The sequence below is a fragment of the Pezoporus wallicus genome, unplaced genomic scaffold (genome assembly GCF_028554395.1).
Source record: "Pezoporus wallicus isolate ANWC-B61680 ecotype Strahan unplaced genomic scaffold, APGP_CSIRO_Pwel_v1 contig_9561, whole genome shotgun sequence".
NCBI lineage: Eukaryota > Metazoa > Chordata > Aves > Psittaciformes > Psittacidae > Pezoporus > Pezoporus wallicus.
This window is the reverse complement of record NW_026639554.1, coordinates 248,919-272,243: the sequence shown is the minus strand read 5'-3', so window position 1 is coordinate 272,243 and position 23,325 is coordinate 248,919. Positions and strand designations below refer to the sequence as shown.

General features: G+C 53.0%; 1 protein-coding gene across 1 annotated transcript in view; it reads left to right on the top strand.

Annotated features, from left to right (window-relative positions):
* The window catches only part of GRHL3 (grainyhead like transcription factor 3), a 31,077-nt gene extending 9,187 nt beyond the window's left edge, over positions 1–21,890 (top strand). The window contains exons 3-17 of the mRNA XM_057415074.1: positions 5,286–5,472; positions 6,166–6,227; positions 7,727–8,063; positions 8,364–8,443; positions 10,268–10,421; positions 10,846–10,957; positions 11,674–11,768; positions 13,414–13,572; positions 14,044–14,122; positions 14,494–14,627; positions 15,335–15,369; positions 16,056–16,144; positions 16,286–16,371; positions 17,420–17,484; positions 21,604–21,890. Of these exons, the coding sequence (XP_057271057.1) occupies positions 5,286–5,472; positions 6,166–6,227; positions 7,727–8,063; positions 8,364–8,443; positions 10,268–10,421; positions 10,846–10,957; positions 11,674–11,768; positions 13,414–13,572; positions 14,044–14,122; positions 14,494–14,627; positions 15,335–15,369; positions 16,056–16,144; positions 16,286–16,371; positions 17,420–17,484; positions 21,604–21,718 (1,789 nt within the window). The 3' untranslated portion in view covers positions 21,719–21,890. The remainder of the gene's footprint in view (positions 1–5,285; positions 5,473–6,165; positions 6,228–7,726; positions 8,064–8,363; positions 8,444–10,267; positions 10,422–10,845; positions 10,958–11,673; positions 11,769–13,413; positions 13,573–14,043; positions 14,123–14,493; positions 14,628–15,334; positions 15,370–16,055; positions 16,145–16,285; positions 16,372–17,419; positions 17,485–21,603) is intronic.
* Positions 21,891–23,325: the final 1,435 nt, after the last annotated feature.

The window sequence follows — 23,325 nt, the reverse complement described above, 5'->3', positions numbered from 1 at the left end:
AAATCACCAAAACTCTTGGAGCTCTGAAGCTCTTCTCACCGTGTGTCACCTTCCTTAGGGTGTCTGAAGGACTGGGAGCTCCAGTGCAGAGCGTTGGTGGGGATGCAGGTTTATGTCCACGCACACACACAGAATCATAGAATCATAGAATAGTTTGGGTTGGAAAGGACCTTAAGATCATCCAGTTCCAACCCCCTGCCATGGGCAGGGACACCTCACACTAAACCAGGTCACCCAAGGCCTCATCCAGCCTGGCCTTGAACACTGCCAGGGATGGAGCATTCACAGCTTCCCTGGGCAACCCATTCCAGTGCCTCAGCACGCTCACAGGAAAGAATTTCCTCCTTATATCCAATCTAAACTTCCCCTCCTTCAGTTTTAACCCATCACCCCTTGTCCTATCACTACAGTCCCTAATGAAGAGTCCCTCCCCAGCATCCTTGTAGCCCCCTTCAGACACTGGAAGCTGCTCTGAGGTCTCCACGCAGCTTCTCTTCTCCAGGCTGAACAGCCCCAGCTCTCTCAGCCTGTCTCCATACAGGAGGTGCTCCTATCACAGCCATCCTTGTCTGTCTGCAATGAAACTGAGCAGAGCTCATAGTGGTGTTGCAGAAGGGGTGCTCAGCTGGGGGGCACTGCCCAGGGCCTGGGTTTCGTGCCCTCCCGTTGGGTTCAGGTCCCCCTGAAGCTCAGGACGCTCGGAGCTGTGGCGCCTGACATCACACACTGCTGCTGCTCCAAGGCAGCAGTGATTCCTGAGCAGCTCCATGCTGTCATTTGTTTTGTTAGGCAGGGAGGGCACCAGAGCAGGGATCCTGTGTGAAATGGGGCCGTGTGGGTGGCTGCCTCAGGACGATGTTATCGGGAATGACGCGGTGCCGACTGGTGTTCCCCGAGCATCACTCAGCACCGAGGTGGCTCATGGAGCCCCTCAGGGGACAGGGGCAGGAACCAGCCAGTGCTGGCTTGGGGCTTTGCAGCAGAGGTTCGGGTCTGTTCTGTTCTCATCTTCACTGAGCAGCCTTGGAGAAGCCATTTTAATGCCAGCCCCCTGCCTTGGTTTCTCCCCGTGGTAATAAATAGCGTCAGAAGCAGGGAGCTCAGCTGGTGTGAAAATGGGAGAATGCCGAGCTGGGCCCTTGGCGTGCTCGTGTCTCATGTGTGTGCCAACAAGCCACATGCTTCCAGAAGAGGCTTGAGCACTGTCTGTGGGTGAAACGGGGCTGAGGGGTGATGAGGAAAGGTCCTGCTGTGGTGCTGAGTTAAAACTGCGCTACCCCGAGGTGATGGTGCTGCGGAAATGGCCCTGAAGAAGCCCAGCAAGGGAGGCCACGTTGTGATCCAGCTGCCAGAGCAAACACTGCAGCCCTTCAGGCAGGGCAGGTTCATGAGATCAGTGGTCTCCCAGGCCTGGGATATCTGGGTGCGTTGTGCTTGGCATCCAGGCCATGTTCCCCATCATTAGCCTGTGTGTTTGTTACACTTCTTTGTGGGTTTTTGCCTGGTTCTGTCAGTTGTGCCAGCCTGTGGCAGTGCACTGACTGGTGGCTGTCCTGCCCCACTGGCCTCAGATGGGCTTGTTTGTTCAACTGGAAAAGACAGGGTAAAATCAGGATTTCACTGGGAAGCTGGGGTTAGCAGAGGCCACTCTGGAATGCTGCTGTGCCTTGGCAAGGGCCCTGGTTTACAGCCTAAAGCCTCCACCCCAAAAGCAATCATGGTGGGTGCTGCTCTTCAGCAGCGCCGCTCTCTGGGTTTAGTGTTGAGCCTTCCTCATGGCACTGGTGAGAGCTCTCGGGGAGGTGAGCACAGAGCCAGGGCTGATACAGCCCCGTGTGAGCTCCTGGGGTGGCTCCAAGGTCCTGGGCTGGGGTCTGTGTTCTGTGGCTTCAAATTCCTGCTGCTGCTGCCACGGATTCCCTGCTCCCTTGGCCATGTGCTGTTTCTCTGAAGCCACCAGCATCGGCATGGCTGATGCGTTGGTTGCAGCCATAATCAGTTGTAGGGGAGAGAACAAAGAGCAGCACAATGCTTCAAGGCTGGCCAAACCACCCACTGAAACCCAGCAAAGGCCCAGGGAACACCACGGGTCTCCTGCCCGGCTGGTCTCCCCACCACCACCCTTTGGGCCTTTTCTCCTGTTTCAGCACAGCCCTGAGCGTTAGCTCATAACCGGGAGGCCCGTGATGTGGGAGATGAATAGGGCAAACAGAGATGGGTGGGATGGACGGGGAAGGGGCTGGTATCACCCAGTGTCAGATTCTAAACTGTTTGGAAACAAACAGGCTGCTCCCTTCCCCAAACCATGCGGTGCTGTGCCCGAGGCCCTGAGGCTGCAGGGGTGAGTCCCTGCTCATGTCCGTGTTTCACTCATCCATCCTTGCTCTACACCGGGGTGGCAGCCTGCAAAAGGGACGTGTGCTTTGCCAAACAGGGCGCACAGCTTGCAGTGGACCGCCATGGCATAGCCCTATGGAAGGGGCATCACAGGGAGCAATGGATAGTTTGGGTCTGGACTCGGATGTCTTTAGGAGTAGCCTAAAACGTTGCTGTCCTAATCTTCCAGTCCCTCCTTTCTGCTGGAGTTTGCTGCTTCCTAACAGGACACCACAGGGCAACATGTCAAGTTCAGGGCATGGTGTGTGACTTCAGGACAGTGCCCTTCTGCACTGTGCCAGGTTGAGGGCAGGGCAGGTTTTCCATTGCGCTGTCTCTGCTGCAGGGACAGTTCCTAGCAGAGGCGTGGGGCAGCAGTGAGGTGGTGATGTCTGCGAGCAGCACAGCAGAGCTGCCCAGCGGAGGCAGAAACCACACGTGAAGATGAAATGCAGCCTCCTAGGACACTTCCCAAACTTGTATCTTCAGGAACTGAAGGCAGGTGATAAAAGGCTGGAGCACTTGTGCCTACAGTGGCGGTGCCACAACAAGGTGATGAAGAGAGGAGGCAAATGGAGCCACACAACAGGGAGTGCTTCAGCTGAAGGCGTGGGTGAGGGAGACCGGAGCTCCAAAGCATTTTTTCCTTGTAATATATGTGATTTTTAAGCTCCTGAACGCTTTGTTGCTACATCTTTCCACGGTGTGTTTATCTATGTCGATTACGAGTGATAGGAGCCGAGTCTCACCCCTAGAGTGAGCTCTGTTGCTGCCTATTCTTCCTAGAGCAGATCGGATTGAGGATGGGTGAGGATTCCTGCCCGGACAGGACTGAACAGCCCATCGCCAAGTCGACAGCAGTGAAATGTGAGTCACGGGAGTGCTCACCTCGGAGACAGCAGCAGCACTGAAGGGGAGGCAGGGCTGTGTGAGAAACACCACAGACAACGAAACTCCATCAGCACCTGGTGCAGCTCCTGCACGGGCTGAAACCGGTGGTTGAACATCCCCTGACGTGCGAGGGAGAGCAGGAGCAAACCCAGCGACTCTGTTACACCAGCGCGTGGTGGAGCTTGGGGTGCCAGAACTGTAATGTGGGAGCAGCTCTGTCCATACCAGCCTGAGCTCTGGTGCCCATTGGGAACCTGGTGCCTCTGGCCATTATTTGAGCTGCTCTCTGCTCCTCTCCTGTGCAGTTCAGGGACGCTGTGTGGAAGCAACAGATCCTGCAATAAAAAGGCGACAGGACAGCAGAGGCTGCACTTGATGGCCTCATCTGTGCTGCTCTGGGAGAGACTGCGATTCGTTGTAGGGCTGCCACTCTGCCCAGCCAAGGAGAGCTCTTGGATCTGACCCAGGAGCATCCCTAAGCTACCCATGTGCATTCCCTGCTGGAGATGAGGCAGCGAGAGATCGGTGCCTGTGCAGGAGCTAAGCCGCCTTGGGTTGCCAGGGAGGATGGACCAGCATCCTTCACCCCATCCCAGGTCCACCTCCACATCCACCCAGATTCCAGTCCAGGAGCTGATCTGAGCACCTGGCTCTTCACCCTGGCAGCTCACACCAAAAGGGGCTGGTAGTGTCTGTAGTGGTGAGCAGTAACGAGTGGCGAGTTTCAGAGATGCCAGATTCCTTTCAAGAGGAATTACTCTTCTCCCAATGAGTCAGTTAAAAGTCTAGCCCAGGACTTACTACAAACACACGGAGAGTAGCTTAATGGAAACAACATATTCCGTATAAAAGTGCCATTAAAATGTAGCATTTATCATTCATCACCTGAAGTCCTGAAGATTTTCTTTGCTTTTGCATAAAAACAATTCAGCAGTTGAAAACGTTCTGCTCGTGGCAACTTTGGGGATTTAAAGAATCTCATTAGAATTGTTATAAAGTACTTCTGCTCCTAACGTCTGAGACGTTTCTATTCTGATGAAAAAGTCATTTTTGTCCACAGAGTTGTTCTTTATGATGAATAGTGGGAGCTGTTGTGGTGGCACCCAATACACATGGCGGGAGGATGGGACAGGAGCACGGCCCCTGGTTTATCCTCCCCTCTGAGCAGTGAACCTGCAGCACGAAGCACCCAGGGAATGGGCTTCTGTGCTTCTGAGCTGGCTGCCAGCAGGATCTGCTGGAGGAAGAGGAAAGATGACCAATGTTTGGGTAATTAAGTGTCTTAGTTTATTAACATCAGGTGGAGAGACCTGGAGAAAGTGCCAGCGCAGGGGACAGGCAGGGCATTATTTTGGTATGTTGCTCCTCAGCTCACGTAGTCCCATGGGCCTCACCTCTGTCAGGAATTTTTGAGCGGAAGGGAGGCTGTTGTGATCTGCCTCTTGCTCCCCTTCGAAGTACAATCATATACAAATGATTGAAAACAAAATTCCATCGGATCTAAATGTAGGAGCTACAGCAAAGAAAAATGATGGGGTTTGGTTTCTGGGTAGATCAAGTTCTCCACAGACTGAGTGATCGTTTACATCTGTGGCCTGCACTGGTCTTTAGCTCCAAATTCAAGGAAAAATCCTGCAGTTTCCTGACCAGGTTGCATTCCTGTTGCTGACCAACATGGTCAGTACCTTGCACCCTGATGGTGCATGACCCAGCAGGCTGGTAGTGTGCTCCTGCTGAGGAAGGAGCCCTTGCAGATGATGTTGTGGTGTTTTGTGTCCCTGGGGCCAGAGGAGGGAAGCAGAGGAGCATCTGCCCTTCTGCATGGCCCCACCAGCAGACTCTAGGCTTATTTTGTACATAGCTACAGGCAAAGAATTGGTAATCCCAAAGACTCTGGGAGTTAAGAACCAGGAAAGAATACCTTCTCCATTCCAGCAGTGCCTTTAGGAAGTCCTTCATGTGTGCAGCTGGAAATTGCTGTGGAAAATTAGTGTCCTTCATTCTCCTGTCTGGCTCAGTTTTAGATCTGTGCGTCTGATGAAGAATGACACCATGAACTTCCAGAAATTCCCCTACACCAATGAAGATGAAGCCTGGAAAACTTACCTGGAGAACCCCTTGACTGCAGCCACCAAAGCTATGATGAGGGTGAATGGGGATGACGACAGCGTGGCTGCTCTGAGCTTCCTCTATGACTACTACATGGTACGTTCCCATGGGGCTGGGTGTCCTGGGGGGAGTTTGTCCCAGAGGGGAAGTGGGAAGCTAAATACATGCTCAGCCACCTTAGGGGGGCTAGTTCACTAGAGTGAGCCTTCTGTGGTGTTTTTGCAGTGGTCCTCCTAACACCCCCAGGCAGAGAGGACCGCTGTTGTCCCCGGTGCACAGATGGTAAACTGAGGCACAAAACACCATTATACTGCAGAGGGAACCCCGAGCAGGGTGGAAAGCTGAACTCAGGTGTCATGGATCAGGCAGGGTTTATTTACCCAGCAGCTTTCATACAAGAAACAGCAGTACCCTGAGGGCCATGGAGCTGGACTAGCTCTGTGCCTTGCAGACCCTCACATCTGTGTTTTTCCAGTGCTGCTGTAGGATGGAGCTTCAAGAAATGTGGATATGATTTAGCCCTAATTGAAACCAATAGGACTAAAGTTCCCATTCACTGGGGTGCTTTTGAAGGTCCCTCCCAGAACAAGATGATGTGTCTGGCCTAAGGTTACCTTGGGAGTCCATGGCAGCAGCCCAGCAGGAGAGCTCAGGTCTCCTGTGTCCTCCCGCAGTGCTCAGTTCCCCCAGTGTTCTACCTCTGAGATGTCACTTGCTGCACAGACAAGGCTGATTTTGCCATTAATAAAATCTAACAGGAAACAAACTCTTTGTTCTGCCTTGTTCTAGGTCCCAAAGGAGAAGAGGATCCTTCCATCTGGTATGATGGGACGCAATGAACTAGGAAAGAGGTGAGCTTCACTTTCTGCTCTCTATAGCTGTCTAATTCTCCTGCAGCTGCTTGCATGTGTGATGGGTCTCTTAGCTTGCATAAAATAGACATCAAAGCACGGTGTTATTACCAACAACAGTGGAGGTTATTAACCCTGAGACATATATTAAAATTCTTTAGGCCAGATCCCAAGCAGGTATAAATTGAGCTACACCCATTTGCACAACTGAGGATCTGTGTAGCTGTGTTAGAGGAGATGATTTGCAGCAGCTGAGGAATTTGTCTTTATTTCCTACTTTGTGACAGTTGGAAAGGGGATGATGATTAAACACTGGCAGCAAGAAGGGAATGACCAAGTCCTCTTCCGTTCCCTGGGTTGACAAGGGTTTCTGTACCACTTGCTTCCAATCTCTCAAGATACTCTTTCAGTGACTCCCATTTGTCCTTTGAGGTTTCCAGATAATTAACTCCTATATTAATGGCTCATTTGCTGCTGTGAGTTCAGTTCCCCTTCCTGATGCTTCATACTTTGGCAAACTTTTCTGGTTGTCTGTTTTTAACTACCTGACAAGAATAAGCCTCTTGAGTGATACTTCATTACTTCTTCAGAAGGAAGCTGAGTTAAGCTGTTTTCTCTGTGAAAGGCCACTGCTGCGGGTTTCGTTAGCTGTGGAAATTGCAGCATATACCTGAAGGTGAAGCTGTTGAAGCAGCAGGTGGGAGCTGCTCCTTCAGCTTTCCTTCCCTTGGGGGCGGCTCACGCTGCCAGGAGGTGTGTGGGTGGCTAATATGGGGGGTGGTTTGTTGTCTGAGCGTGGTGACGGGGCAGTAAACCACCCTTTCCCACCTCAGCTGGGGCTGCAGAGGCAGCGGGGTCACAGAGTCACTGCTGCAGAAGGGCCTGGCTCCTGGGATGCTGCACAAAGGGATGGTTTCCATGTGCGAGAGGAGTGCGGTTTTGTACGTGTCTTTATTGACTTTATCACTCGACTTGGTCTTTTCTGCTCCGAAGTCTGGGCTAGATACCTCACTTCAGTCCTGCACCTCTCAGATTTTCACTGATCTCATGTGCTCGGGGAGTTTTGCATCCTGAACTTCTGGAGTTTGTGAGTTGAGGCCTATAAAGATAAAAATGGAAAGACCGCACAGCAGTTACCTTTCTTATCATCCCTGCTGCTCTGAATGTTTAATAGCCTAAATAAAGAAATAATGGATGTAGGCCCTGGATCTGGAGCCTCAAACCACATCTAAACTGTGTTCTCTGATTCCCTGTGATCATCCCGTATCTGCTGAGCACCTCTGGCTCTTGTTGATTGCACTGAGAGGTGTGCGGGTGGGTGGAGATCACCCATGGGCCTGTCAGATCTCCCATCTCAAGCAGATGTACACAACTGACTCAGGGTCAGCTGGCAGCCAAACTATGCAGTTTGCTTCCCAGCAGCACATCAAGGCACTTGCATCTTGCTGGGGTTGTCCACGCTCTGCCCTGGTCTGAGACAGGACCCCTTTCTCCACCAGGCACTGCCACGGAATGGAGTACGACGCGGAGATCGCATCCTTTGATGGCTCAGCCCACCTCATGAAGCTCTTGTCTGAAAACGTTTCCATGACCCAAGACTATTGTGAACCACAGAAGAAGAACGGCCTAAGTCTTGAAGGCGTCCCTCCTCCTCACAAGCCAGCCATGATTCCACCAGGCACTAGCAAGCTGGATGCCGCCCCGGACAACTACTTGGTCCCTCCAGGGGATGTATACGACAACAGCTCACTGAACTCCCTGTTCGAGACCATCCCCATAGCCCCACCGCAGCAGAGGTGGCAGCCAGACAGCACTTTCAAAGAGGATCCCCAGGAGGTCAGAGCTCATGGTGGGGTGCATGCTGGCAGCACAGCCCGGGTGGGTGCTGCAGGGCACTGCCCCTAGTTGGGGTTTGCTCGTGCTGAAGTCAGTGGGAGCTTTGCTTTTGCATCAGAACCTTGATGCTGTTCCCATTGAATTGCTGGGGGGGGGGGTTACGTTGATTTTGGAAGTAGGGTAATCAAATGAGGGTCCTTTTTTTTTATCTGTGGTCTCTGTTGTAACGTCCAGGAGAAGGCGGATGGACAGAGCAATGAAAGATTCTATTTTGACTGGTTTGTTTCCTCTTGTCTACAGTCGCTACTCTTCAGTGATATCCTCAAACCTCAGCCAGAGCCCCCCTGCCCTGAGAGTTACACTGCAGATGGTGTTAAAAGGTAACTGTGAGCTTCCAGTGCACTTGGCTGTGTCCCTTGCCTGGGAAAGACTCCATCCCTTTCCTTGCCTTAGTGCCAGTCTTGACAGCGACCCTTGTGAATGTACAGATCTCATGCTTTTGCAGAGACAAGTTGTGTCCCCAGGTGTCTTAGGAGCAAGCTGCTGTTCCATGACTTCTTAGACACAAAGCAGTGATGGATTTTAGTGTTTGTCATATGAAACAGGGATTAGGGTTTGTAACGTTTTGCTGGAAGGGAGTCAAACTCAATTTTCAATTCAAGTTACTAGATGCAGTTGTGCCAGTTCCTGTTTTTAGCTTGGGAGCTACATGGTTCAGCTGTCCTCTGCTGGGCAAACTGGTGCAAATCCAGTGCTGGCTGTGGCCACATCCCATCAGCACCCTGACCTGCATTAGGGGAGATGTGGCACTGAGCTCTTCCATGTGTGGGCTGGCCTTGCATTGCAGCCCCTTCCAGGGAGCTCTGCTTGGTTCCCGTGCTACAGCTACGAGGGAACTGCACCACCTTTCCACAGCTTACTTGGAATGGGGTAAAGGACAGAGGGAATGAGGATGACAGCTGAGGAGGGTGATAAGCAGCTTCCCCTAAACTAAGGTTTAAGTTCTCACTTTGGGTTCAGCACTGCTGATCAACCTTGATTTCGGAAGATGCCTCTGCCCCTCATTCCTAAAACATGAGAGATGTTTCTTCCTCCTTTCCACCCCTCTCTCAGGGGAGCTTTCCTGCTCCAGATACCGCATCAAACCTCTCAGCAGGTAACATTGTTCCACCTCCCACTTTTTATTTGCCTCGAGTCAGCTGACAGCGTGACTCAGCTGTCAGACGTGGGCATTTTCACACAGGCAGCAGCTCGAGAGGCTCTGTTTGCTGTTCACTTGTGCACCGAGGCTCTCGGGCTCTCCTGCCTCTAGATAAGAGGCATTGCCAAGGCGTCTTCAGAGGTGGCATCACAGGGGAGGTGGAGCAGGAAAGAGATGGGCTGGGGGCTAAACAGGGTACGATGATCTTCAGCTCCGGAGGACTTGAAGGGTCCTTGTGAAGGTGTGTGTGCAGGCGATGGCTTGCACAGATTCCTCATAGAAGAAAATAGCTTGAGCTACATCCTCATGATTTGAACGCTCGTAGGTGCTGGTGAATGCACAAGAGCAGAGCTGCTTGAAAGTCAGGCTCTTCCTTTAAATTTGCTTGTCAACAGTGTCACCTCCCCCTGCGTGCTGCTACACATCATTTCTGTAGACAGTAAAGATGCTGCCCACCAGACTGGGAGCTCAACAGGCTGGGCCTTGAAGTCCATTTTTAAGGACCTGGAGAAACAATTGTCCCGCAGGTCCTCCCATTGCTACAGGACCCATTAGAACACAGTCTTCTGGGGTCAGCCATTTATGGGTGGGAGTTTGGAGACAGGAAGCTGAGTTTAGGATGTTGTCAAAGTCTCATCACAGGTACCTGTTTTTGGTTGGTTTGGTTTAGGCTTTTGATTGAGCAAGGATTCTGTAGCCATCCACAGAAAAATACCGGTTACAGTAACGTACAGGGCTATTTTTAAGCCAAAACCAAAGGGTAAAATGAGGATATTGGAGAGCTGCTGCTCCCTGGGGTGTTGGAGAGGATCAGTATGTGCTGTGCTGGGAGGTGCTCATGGTGTAGGGGTGTGTGAGATGGGGAACAGGGCAGAGACTCCTGTGTGTGCAGTGTCTGTAACCTGTAACCCGCAGGGGTGGAGGCTTGCATGGCTCTTGTTTTGCTTTTGGAGTGAAACAGCAGCGTGTGCTTATTCATCATTCTCTTTTTGTTCCATACAAGTGACTTTGAATACACTCTGGGGTCACCCAAAGCCATTCACATCAAATCTGGGGACTCTCCCATGGCCTACCTCAACAAAGGACAGTTCTACCCCATCACGCTCCGGACAGCTGGAGACAGCAAATGTTTACACTTGTCCTCAAATAAAGTGAAGGTAAGAGACAAGCTGACAATTTTGCTGACACATGCTGTAATCAGACATCCAGCAATTGTACTGCCCTGGGAAAAGAGCTGAACAAGAAGAGTAATGGCTTTGTGGCTCATGTTGGCTTAAAGCAATGAATGGGATGGATTCGCTCATAGCAAGCTAATCCTCTGATGCACAGCAACAGCCTTCATGTTCCCTGGCAGTTGAAGCCTTTCACAGTAAGGTCAGGGATGCACAAAAGGCCTCCCTAGCTGATGGCTGGCTGGGGGCCCTGGTGGGAGGGTGTCTGAGCTGAGAGGTTCCGTCTTGCTCCAGTCATGTGTGGCCAAGCCTGAGAGCCACCCCTGAGCCTAAGATGAGCTTGAGTTCCCCACAAAGAAACCTGGTCCAGTCCTGAGCGACCCTTAGGGATATCCTCACTGTGTTACAGAGTGTGGTGATGATTGTTTTTGACAACGAAAAGATCCCGACAGAGCAGCTCAAGTTCTGGAAGCACTGGCATTCCCGACAGCCCACAGCCAAGCAGAGAGTCATTGACGTCGGTATGAGTGGGGCTGTCTGGGTGGGGTTGATAACTGAGCACCATTTTCCTACCTGTCCAATACACAATGACACAGCTGAAGCTCCAGAGCCTGGCGTGGGGGAAGTCAGAGGAGCAGCCTGGTCTGCTGGCCTCGAGTCCTTTCTGGCTGAGGAGCTCTTGCAGGTTTAAGATGATGTTTGTCAAGTGAAGGGAAATGCATCAGGCACCCAAAATACAGCAAAGAAGAGCCTCAGTCAGAGAGACAGACACTGCTGAGCAGTCCTGACTCTGTGGATGTGACCTGTGGCCTCTTGGAGTCCAGGAATCTGAGCTAGAAAAGGGGTTTTGTACTGCTTGTCCTTCTCCACTGCCACCACCCAGGCTTTACAGCATGTCAAGCCTGTCAGACAGAGGTTTTGTCCGTCCAGCTGAGCACCTCGCTGTGCCTCAGAGGAGACACACAGTTGTTTGAGTTTAGAAGCAGTCTGCATTGACTCTGCATAACATCCCTGCTCTAACAGCAGTCACCAGCCAAAACCCGTGTGTCATTTCTGGCCTACCCCATATGTATGCACACTGGGGTGTACCCAGGGGTATCAACTATGGCTTCATTATATTACAAGGCTTCTTTTAGCCTTGGAGTGAGCGAGAGGCAGGCTTTGGGGGAGTGGAAGACCTAGGGAATGGAACCAGTTTTGCAGCCAGAGAATAAACTGCTTCTCCATTGCATTTCAGCTGACTGTAAAGAAAACTTCAACACGGTGCAGAACATCGAGGAGTTAGCCTACAATGCACTGTCCTTCGTGTGGAACATCCACGAGGAAGCAAAGGTACAAACTGCTTGTGGAAGGGACATGGGAAGCCTTGGTTCTCAGCAAAGCTGTAGCCTCCTTCCTTCCCCAGCACTCCCCCACCTCTTCTCAGCTGACAGAGTTTCAAATCCAAACAGTGCCGTTCCAGTGGCCCCAGGTAGTGTTTGTCTACCAGGCCAGTGGGGAAGGACACTGTGCTTCAATGTGTGTTTAAGCATCGCCATTAGCTAATAAACACGCTGGGTACACCTGAGACTGGCTCAGAGATGTTGTCTTAGTGCTGATGGATAAGTCTGAAGAAAGGCTTTTGCAGCAGGCAGCCTAGATCAGGGCTCTACTCACATGTAGGTGAAGTCTATTTAAATAAACCACAGCTTAAGGAACAAAGACCCTCCTTTCAAGGCAGCGTTTTGATGGAGAAATGACTGACCACCCTTCTGTGGCTTGTGTGGAAGGGAGCCAGGCAGGTCACAAGATCCCTTTTGACCTGAAAATCTGTAAATATAAACATCTTTCCAGCTCTTCTTTCTCTCCTGCATCTCTTCAGAGTCTCTCATTAATACCTTGTCCCTAGTGTGGATTGAAAGGAGAGTATCAAAAAAGATGAACTATCTAAGATAAAAAGAAAAGCATAAATGCCCCATCTCTCTGAAGCTGGCAGCTTGGGAAAACTCTGCTTTGCTCTGGGATCTCAATAAGCCCTTCTTTTAGCCCAAAGGCGACCTTGGTCTTTTACAACCCAAGAGGTTAACAAATGTCTTCAAGGCAAAGTTGTCAGAAATGGAAATATGTCAGGTATGTGGCAAGCCCACGGGGGCACCTCAGCAAAACTGGATTTAACTCTTAGCAGAAACTGTACATGAACTGGCCTGGGGCAGGGAAAGGTGAGACTTGAGAGAGCTGCGAGGCTGGGAGCAGACGGAAGGGGCCGGTATTTGGGTCGTCTGGAGCACCTCTTGCTTCTCTTTCCAATTAAACTTCCCACCACAGCTAAGTGATTTTCTTTTCCGTACATAGGTACTGACTAGATCTGACATCAGGTTTCAGGGCTGAAATCCTCCGGCAGGGCCCTGCTGAGAGAGCTGTGGGAGCTTCTCCAGCTGCAAATCTGTCCCCAGAGTCAAGGGGAGATTTCAGGGTCACACAAAAGAGTTGGTAATTTGCGACACAATGAAGATTGTATCTGTGCTCAGCTTGCCTTCGGGAGTTTGCACTGGGGGTAACTCCAGCCTAGCGATAAAGGAGACCAGTGTGAGCAGAGTATTTATTTAGGCAGCAGCAATGATGTGTAATTGCTGAAGCTGTAGTCTGGCTCTCCTCCCTCCCTCCTTCTATCCCTCTCTCCCTCCAGGCCATTCTTGTCTGAGGGTCCCTTGTTCAGATCAGAAATATCTGCAAGGACATCCCCAGGCAGACTTTGCATCTGGTTTGACACCTGCCTGAGCTGTGGGAGTGTGAATAAAGAGATGGTAGCTGCAGTGGGTGTGGGAGGCTGTGGCTAGGAAGGGCTGGTGGTTGTGCTCAGGTGGGAGCTCCTGCCTAATGCTGGGAGGGCTGGAAGGAGGTCTTGGTCTGCTTTTGTTCCTACCACTGCTCTCATTGCCGTAGGAGAATGATGTTTTCAGCACCAAAAAGCTGTATCAATCCGTGTTCCTGTTTGCAGGTGTTTATTGGGGTGAATTGCCTGAGCACTGACTTCTCCTCCCAAAAGGGGGTGAAAGGAGTCCCCCTCAACCTCCAAATAGACACCTACGACTACGGCAATGGGAGCAGCCAGCTGGTGCACCGCGCCGTCTGCCAGATCAAGATATTCTGTGATAAGGTAGGTACAGCACTGCTTTCCCCCCAGGTTGTCCAAGAGGAATTTTAAACCCGTGGCCAGTGGCTTCAGAAAGGTTGTGGGAGCCTCGAACAGCCCAGAGCTCAGGGCTGAGGAGCAGAGGTGGTGCCTCCCCTCCACCGGGTGAGACAGGGCAGTGGGGACGTGTCTGCACTGCTGAGGCCCTCCCAGACCAGTCAGCAGAGAGTTTCCCCATGTCAGACCTATATGGGGTCATGCCTCATAATAAACTCTATTTTTGACAGGTTTTTAAATGGCAGAAGAGATGAGAGTCTCCTTAGAGGTTCTTCCCCAGTCTCAGATATCTTCCCAGGGAAAAATTGCTCACAGCTGGCCGTGTCTGACATGAGAAGTTTTGAGTAAAGGGCTGACCTCCCAGAGATGGGCACTAAACCCTCTCTTGCCAACGTAAGAACTGTCAATGTCCTAATTTTTGCCTTATTTTCCCCACAGGGAGCAGAGAGGAAAATGCGGGATGATGAAAGGAAACAGTTCAGAAGGAAAGGAAAATGCCTGGACTCCAATAACAACGGTCAGTGCTAGTGCTTGTTACCCGAGCCCAAGTGTGTTGAAATCCATGTAGTCTGTTAACTCCCAGGAGATCTGGCCCTGGGTATCTCCAAGCCTGATGAAATCAGCACCACTCAGAACCAGCTTGTCAGTCCAGTCCTTCCCTGGGCTCCTACAGGGACTCTCAAAGCCCTTTATTAATACTAACAAACCCTCCTGGATTGTCCTGGGGCCTTGGCAGGGAGCAGAGTGTTCCCGTGGGGAGCAGCCCTGGACAAGGCCTGGAGACCCAGTTCTGCAGAGTCCCATCTCTTTTCTAACATATCTCTGGGGAGACCTTGGGCAGCAGCTTCCCTGCCTCTGAACTGAGATGTACTGGGCTTCCCATCGCAGGTCTGAAAGGCTGTTTGCTCTCCGGCTTCAGAGGGAATGAGATCACGTTCCTGAGGCCAGAGACTGACCTCGAAACCCAGCCAGTGCTGTTCATCCCCAACGTCCATTTCTCAAACCCGCAGAGGTGCGGCACGGTGAGTCCCTTCCAAACCCAACCCCGCTGTGGCCCTCGTCTGTCACCCCCATCACTCCCAGCTGATCAGGCCCCCAGACATGACTCGTGGTGTGTAAAACAACAAAACCAAACCGCAGTTCCTCTGTGGAAGTGTGGTGAACTTGAAGATGTCGCTGTCAGGAGTGGCCGACGTAGTCATGCGCCGGTGACGGGCAAGATAACCTTTCCAGGTTCCTTGCAGCCAGATATTCCTGTGGTTTGCAGGGATCATGTGCAGCTTCCACAGAGGACTGGAGGGGAAGCAGAAATAAAACTACAGGAAAATGCAACCGTATCAGTCCCTGCATGCATGGGACATCTCTCCCTTGTCCCCTGCCCTTTTCTAGCCCCTTGAGTCCAAGGAAACCTAGACCCAGTGTCCTTCAGAGCTCATCAGGATTCCCTTAGGAAACAAGGGACTTGGTTTGTCAAGCAGGGGGAAAAGCCAGCTGTGACAATGCTGTAGTGTCCTCCTGCAGCATCGGCATCAAACCCAGGCACTAGGAGAATCTGCTGGGGTTTCATTTAGTCTAAGAAACACATGCAGATGTTTGGGTTTAATGGTGTAGGAAGATGATGGACTGGGAGGAGGGAAATCGTGTTTGAGATGTGCATGTGCTGCCTTCCCCAGCTTCACTGGCTCCCAGTGATACTGTGTAAACTGATCAATGTTCCTTTCCTTTCAAGGTGCTTCCTCCTGCTGTTCCCAACTCCACAAACAGGTAAGGATGCAGCAGTTTGTCCTTCCCTTCATCAGCTGGTGCTTCTCTGGGTGTGTCGTGGTGGTTTGGTACCCGCAGGCAGTATCTATCTACAGGTGCAAAAATAACACAGCACAGTGTCTCCCCAGTGCCATTGGGTGTCAAAATATGTGTTAAGCATTGGCCTAGAATGGACTCAAGGGATACAGAAGCACAGATAGGTTCCTTTCCCTACCAGTGAGCCACTCCAGCAGGAGCCTGGTCCACAACTGTCCTGCTGTTCTTACTGAGACCATGTGAAACAGGAGAAAAAAGATCACAGAACTATTGCTGAAGGGTTCAAGTAACCAGCAGCAGATCCTGCTCTAAAATAAACCAGAATGGAGTAGAAATCACACTTGTAATGTGTCTGGAGTGGGGTAGAACCAGTGTTTGCCCAAGGCTTGATCCACTGCCTGGTGATATCAATGGAGCAACAATGCCAAGAAGGTGCAAAAGGCTCTTGTCTGTGCTGTGATTCCAGAGCCGCTGCCTGCACACGCTGATCTCCTCGCGTGCTCTGTGCAGGAAGGTGCAGCTCTGCTGGAGGCTCTGCTGCTGTAATTACAAACCCAGTATTTAACTGCTGGTTGTTCTGTCAGAAGTTTGCTGCTTTGTTCCCTGCTCCTGTTCCGTCCTTCTGAGAGCGTTGTGTTCCTTCTGCTCAGGCTGCCCCTGAAGCGGAGCGGTGCCTCCTTCACAGAAGAGTTTGACCCAGTTCCTCCAAAGCAAACCAAGGAAGAAGATCCTCAGAGAGGTAACCGCTGGGATGGGAGCTTCTGGGATGTAGAGTCCCATTTGATTCAAGTAACCTCAGCTCTTGAGTTGCACGGGGCCCCATCACGCTGTGAACGTGCTCTAAGAGTCCTGGGTCAGTGCTGTGCTTTATCTCTTTCAGTCTTGTTGTACGTGCGGAGGGAGTCAGAGGAGGTGTTTGATGCTCTCATGTTGAAGACACCGGATCTCCAGGGCCTCCGAACAGCTGTAAGTGTTATCAAAAACTGCAGCACATGAATGCCACATGAGCAACACTGCAGGTGAAAGGGCAGTGGCACTGGGTGGGCAGGAAGATGTAGGGTGTAAGACTGCTCCTATCTGATGTCTGCTTTCTGCTGAGAATGGAAATGGAAATTGTGAGCAGCAGGTGAATTCTCTCCCCAGGCCCTGGCATGGGCTGTGTGTTGTTAGCGCTGCAGCAGAGAAGAGCACACCTTATGGCGAGAAGTTTCGTTCAGATCGTAATATAAGTCTCCTCTTGTGACAACACATTCATATCGTCCATTGTCAAACACCCTCTCCATCCCCAGGGCTGTAGATGTGCAGTCCAAAGCCAGTTCTGGCCTCCTGCTGGAATTCCCTGTGTTGTGTTTGAGGAGAACACAGACATATTTCTGTGATCATTATCAGCGCATCTCCCATAACCCACCTCTCTTTGGAGAAGGAAACAAACAGTGAACCTCCCAGATTTGGGGGGGCTTTATGGCTGCACTTCAAGCTCTGTTGGTTTTACACACTTCTAAACATAGAGTCTGGAAAGTGTCAGCAGAGAGGAGCCTTTGCCATCTTCTCCCTCCCCCATCCCTCAGCACAGAGTTAAAACCTCTGCAGGGGCTTGTGAGAAAGCCACAAAGCTCCTGCACCCAAAGCCCATAAGGGAGGTGCCCAGGAGAGCTCTGTGGGGCAGCAAAACCTCAGCAGAACCTGCAGGCTGGTGCAGATGCAGGCACACACCTCCTGTGGTCACCTTGGGTTGCAGCACCGAGCCCCACACAGGCTGGGGAGTGAGAGAAGGAAGGTGAAGGTCATTGCCCAAGGTGCCTGGCCTGGCAGTAGCTGTCAGGAGACCCAAGGCCAGGCTGCAGCCACCCCGCTGCTCACTGCAGGACCCAGGCTGGGGTTGTCCTCTTCAGATCATTGCTTTGGTCTTTCTCGGGCGGGAGGGAGGACCTCTTGCTGCTCAGTGTTATCTTTGGTTGTTATCATGGGGATTTCATTTTACAAGTACAAAGAATTGCTGTGTTTTCCCTCCCAGATTTCAGAAAAATACGGGCTTCCTGAAGAAAGCATTTATAAAGTCTACAAAAAATGCAAAAGAGGGTAAGTTAAGTTAACCTCTCATCTGCTTTTTACCTGTGCCTCTAAAGCCACTCGCTGGTACCCTGCCATGGGCTGACGCAGCGTTTTAACAAGATAATAAAAAGTGAAGCCATGTGAGTCTGTGCTATTTGGAGCATATAAAACTTGGATCTTTCTGGGCTTTAAAGATTTGGGATAATGCTTGTTTGTGTTATATTTATTTGGAGTGTAAAGTCTCCCAGGGAAAGGAAGCTGGATGAAGGAGGAATGTTTGGGTAGTTTAATGGGTGATCCTTTGTGTCTCAGTCTGAAAGCCTGAGGTTATGGAGAACTTATCTGACTGCCATCAGAGGTACAATGTTTGCTTCCCCAGACCAAGAGCCTAAATGTCCCTGGCTCAGAAAGAGACTGAACGGGCTGCATAGCACCATGGGGGCTGCACAGCACCATGGGGGCTGCACAGCACCATGGGCAGCCTGTGTCTGTTCCCAGCTTTGCCATCCCACCCCAGAGCAGGAGGTCAACAGGAAACCTCACACTCGCTTTGGAGGTGAGGGGATCCACTGGGTCCGATCGACCCTTCTGGGCACTGGTGGCTCCTGTGCATCCCCAGCACAGAAGTGCAGGTCCCACTGGAGACGTTGGGCAGGTGCTGCTGGGAGACCTGCAGAGCTCACAGGGGGTTCAGGTGAGGTTTGCAGTAAATGTGAGATGACTCCCAGGTGGTTTCAGTGGGGTGTTTGTCAGTGACTGACCCGTGGGGATCTCCCACATGGATGAGAGAACGGTGCTGAGCTGAGGCCCAGCTGCTGCACATCCCATGGAGGGCAGGGGTCTCCATGTGGAGCCAAGAGCTGCTTTCAGAAATGTTTTCTGGACCTCACTTGGAGCATTGTGTGCAGTTCTGGTGTCCTCAGAATAAAAAGGACATGGAACTGTTGGAACAAGGCGAGAGGAGGCCATGAGGATGCTCAGGGGCTGGAGCACTTCCCCTATGAAGATAGGCTGAGGAAGTTGGGGCTGTTCAGCCTGGAGAAGAAAAGCTGCGTGGAGACCTCAGAGCAGCTTCCAGTGTCTGAAGGGAGCTATAGGAATGCTGGGAGGGACTCTTCATTAGGGACTGTAGGGATAGGACAAGGGGTAACGGGTTAAAACTTAAACAGGGGAAGTTTAGATTGGATCTAAGGAAGAAGTTCTTTACTGTGAGGGTGCTGAGGCACTGGAATGGGTTGCCCAAGGAAGCTGTGAATGCTCCATCCCTGGTGGTGTTCAAGGCCAGGTTGGACGGAGCCTTGGGTGAGATGGTTTAGTGTGAGGTGTCCCTGCCCATGGCAGGGGGGTTGGAACTGAATGATCTTAAGGTCCTTTCCAACCCGAACTGTCCTATGAGTCTGTGATTCTATGACTAAGAACTCCCCCTGCGTTGTCCCCATCCCTGGCAGCAAGTTCTCCCTTCAGCTGATGGAAGGGGAACGACTCCCAGGGTTATTCCCATTAAGCTAAACCCCGAGCCCTTCTTGCAGAGCGAGTGAGATGTAATCAGCTCTGCGAGCAGCGGTGACTGCCTGGGAGATGAACTCGTTGTTGTTGCTGGCCCTGGCCCAGAGTTTGGGCATGGGGAGGGACAGGCAGGAGCCAGGCTGCTGACAGCACTGCGCAGGGGAACGGAGCAGGAACTGAGCCCCTGGGAGCTGAGGGCGACTCCAAAGCTCAGCTTCTGCATTTGCTTTCTGGTGGCAGCGGGATGAGAACATCCTAAAGCTCTTTGGATGGGATCTTCCCACTCCTTTGGTGTCACCATAACTTGATCCCCGTGGGACGTGGCCTGTTTGCTGCAGGGGAAGTGGAGCTAAAGTCAGACTTGGAGGCAGCTGCATGGTGGGAGGGGAGAGAAGGTGGTTTCAGCTCCGTGCTGTGATGTGGTGTCACTGAACCGGGAGGCAACAACCCCCTCACCTCTAAATCCACAGCTGAGCAACCCCTTTAGGAGGGTTTTTAGATATGGTCTTAATGTTAAGGCGATGGGTGAGCCATAGTGAGGCATCTGAACTGGTCAGGAGGCTCCTCCCCTGTTGCTGCAGTCAGGCCCTGGGTGCAGCCAGATGCTGCTCACCCCCTGGCCCCAGAAATGGAACTTTACCCCCAGAGAACAAGAGCAGCGCTGGCGGCCTCGGGGAGGGCTTTGTCCCACACGGCTACAGCCAGAGCCTGAGCACATGGAACAGCAGCGAAGCACAGGGGTGGTCAGGTTATTCCTGCAGCTTCAGGCTGGAGCCAGGCCTCAGGTGTGTCAGCTGTGGTGGTGGCTCCTGATGTGGCCACCACAGATGGCAGCTCCGGCTTGGGCTGGGTTCACTGAACCAGCATCCACGCAGCAGGAGAGATCCAAGCGCTGATGAGCTTGCAGGTGGACCAGGAAATGGCAGCGCATCAAGGGAGAGGCCACGGCACCTCGCTGTGCTTTGGGTTTGTTCGCTACTTGATCTGATAGGGAGTGAATGGTGTTTAATAAGGACTGGGAGGGAAAGCGGGCGGATCCATCCCTTCCCCAGAGGATTCAAAGAAAAGAAAAGGCAGCACTTGGAAATTAGGCTAAAAAATGATCCATTGGCACCTGGTTTGCTGAGAGCTGGATCTGAGTGGTGGCCCCAGACACTGCTGCAGCGTGGGGACACAGGAGCTCCTGCAGTCGGGTGCTGGCAGGGTCAGGCACTGTTTCCTGCTCCCGCACATTGAATTTTCCTTTCAATAATTTCCTCCCGTTGCTCCACCCTAAACACTCCTCTCCTGGTAACTGCAGCTGAGGGTCAGGTCTGCATCTGCAGTAAACCCACGGAGCTCAGGGGTACTGCTGGGCTTAGAGCAGGGGGGACCGATGCTGAGCCCTGGGCCGCCCCGGCGTGATGAGCTCACCCGGGTGAACTTCATCTCCGGGTGACTCAGGAGCAGTAACAGGTGATCTGGTGTCTTGGTGAGGTCTGGGCTAGGAGAGCAAAGCAGGGCCCCTGCTCCCCATCAGCACCCTCGGAACTTCTGTGGATGAGAAATCAGACGGAAGCTCCGCAGCCGGAGCTGCCGCTGGCCGCATGCACCCCACCTGTGGGGCAGCACTGGTGGCTGTGACACCCCCGGATCGGGCATCGCTGGCTCCTCCGGTGCCAGGAGGGTGATGGCTCACCCCGGGTGGTGTCACAGCCCCTGCACTGGGTGGGCTGCGCTCCCCCAGCCGCACTGTGGCAGCAGCGGTTGTGCCCCATGCAATGCCAGCACAGCCACAGGTACGCTGGGGATGCAGCACCCATGGGAGCAACGGGGCACCAGGACACAGCTCCCGCCCGCACCGGGGGCGGCTGCACTGACCCCGGGGCATTCCCGGAGGGACAGGGGCCGTGTCCGTGCCTGTCGCTCTCAGGTGTGCTGGGTGCTCCTCCTGCTCCTTCTCTTGCCTTTAATCTGGGCTCCAGCATTGCACAATTGATGCTATTGCCCCGTTAGTGACCCCGGCTGGAGGCCGGAGGGGATGCGCTTCCTGCACACAAATCTGTTCTGTTCCCTCCAAACTGCGACAAAATTCCCATCTGATTTGTGGGAACACCGGGGAGGGGGGGGGGGGGTGTCGATGTGGAGCTGCCCCCTCACTCACTGCAGGCCTGAGGGGTCCTCCCTGGCACAGAACCACAGCCCCGGGTTGAAATCAGCTCTTGGAATGTCTCCTTCTCTCCGAGCCTCCATGGAACTGATTCCAGGTTGGAGCTCCCGGTTCCCTCCTGCCATAATCCACAGCAATTTGCCCGTGGAGCAGACGCTGGGCCCAGGCGTGTCTGGGTGGAATTGTGGAAAGCCCCACAGGAGGCTCCTGTCGTGTTGGGGCTCAGTAATTACCAATGGCTGAGCCCTCATGGGGTGGACGCGGCAGTGCCTTGTCCCTGCACACGGGGTGGCTGCGGAACGCGATGGGCGTCAGGAGCAGGGCAGGAAAGGGAATCTGCAGTGGGGATTCTCTGCAGGTCTGCCGTGCCCTGAGGCTCTGCAGTGTCAGCGTTTGCCATCCGTGGCTGGGCACCCCAAGTCCTGACCGAGGCGCTCCGCAGACCTGTCCTTGTGCTGTGTCTGACCCAGCCCTTCTTCCCTTTCCCACAGGATCCTAGTGAACATGGACAATAACATCATCCAGCACTACAGCAACCACATGGCCTTTCTGCTGGACATGGTGGAAGCAGAGAACAAGTTCCAGGTCATCCTCAAGGAGCTCTGAAGAGCGGCGGGCAGCACTTCCTGGGACTTCTCTCAAACCCGGCGAGTTTGACCCAACAGAACCTGCCCAGGGCCCCCACCCGGGGCCTCTGCTTGAAGCGCAGCCTCTGGGAGGGCAGCGGCTGCTCGGGAGCTGTCACCCTGTGAACACGGAACCTCGCTCTGCCGAGTTCTTCATCACTGTCACTGGTTTTATTCTATTTTATTGGATCCCCTCCTGGCCATGGGCCCGGCCCCTTCCACAGCGGGACTGGCACCGAGGTGCCTGCCCGAGCCCGGGACTGCTCTGCTCGCTGCCAGCCTTGCCCTGTGCCGGATCCACCCCAGGCTGTGGCTTTATCCCAAAGCACCAGCACCTCCCCGCGGGGCCCAGCCTGGCTCCGGGCTCCTCTGGCCACGCTCAGAGCCTTTGCAGACACGCAGTTGAAGGGACGCTGCCTGCGCCCACGCCGGGCCCCCATGTAAATACACCAAGGCCTCCAGAGCCCCTGTTCGTACATTTCTGACCTACGGCTCCTTTTGTATTTGAGAGATGTGTAAATGCATTGTTTTGTACTGGACGGAACGGTGACACAGAGCATTTCAAACACGGCTGCTTCACATTGCTCCGTGACCTCCTTTTGTAACTGTGCTGTTGCCTTTGTTGTTTTGGATATTCCCTAGTAATAAAGGTTCATAGATGGAAGGTTGAACAGTCTCCACCCGGCGCCGGGCCTGGAGGGGCTGTGGGAGCTCCTCACCCTGCCCCTGCTCAGCCACCACCCCCTTGCCCCTGCAGCTGCTTCCCCTTAGGAACAAAGGTACCGAGGGCAGCCCCGTGTTACCCAGTTAATCCCCTGACCAGTGAAAACTGGGGCCTTTCTTCCCCCCTGCCCTTCATCGGTGTCCAATGTGCCTGAGTCCCACGAGGGGCAGTGAGAGCAGCTCCGCTCCTGCTGGGAAAGGGGGTTTTGAAATGATGAAGTGCTTCAGGCTGGTGAATTTGGGATTACTGAAGCATTATTGCAAGGAGGAGAGCTTCTCCAATGAAGCTTAGGTTAAGCTTGAAGGCTTATCAACCTTTGTTGATCTCTCCCAGCACTCTGCACCCCTTCATGTCATAAACTCCTTCTTCAGCAGGGTTGCCCTGACTGTTAGTTCTGCAAAGCCAGGTCGACAGCCCTGCCATAGCTGAATGTCAGCTCCAGCTAAAGACAGGCACACCAGGAATCCCCAGCACTTGGTGCTGATGTCTGTGAAACCTACAGCTCCCCTCATGAGGCCGTGCAGGAGCTCTGCTCCACAGCAGCACTTGGTGCCAGGCAGCAGGTGAACCCATCCTGCTCGAGCGCAAGGACCAGCTCTCAGGTGAGAAGGGAGGTTTCCTGCTGCCTGCGGAGAGGGAGGGCACAGGGCTGGGGGCTCAGGGGCAGCACCGAGTCCTCCGCACCACTAGAGAGGCTGGAACACGAGGAACCAGCACAAACAGAGTGCGAGTGCCCCCATGGCTCGCTCCGGGTTCCTGTGCAGTGGTGGTGCCCTCCCTGGAAGGCTGCTCCCGGGGAGGCCGTGGCAGTGAGGCTGTGCTGTTGTGTGCTGTGTGTGCGATGCTGTGGGCTCCTGGTGAGC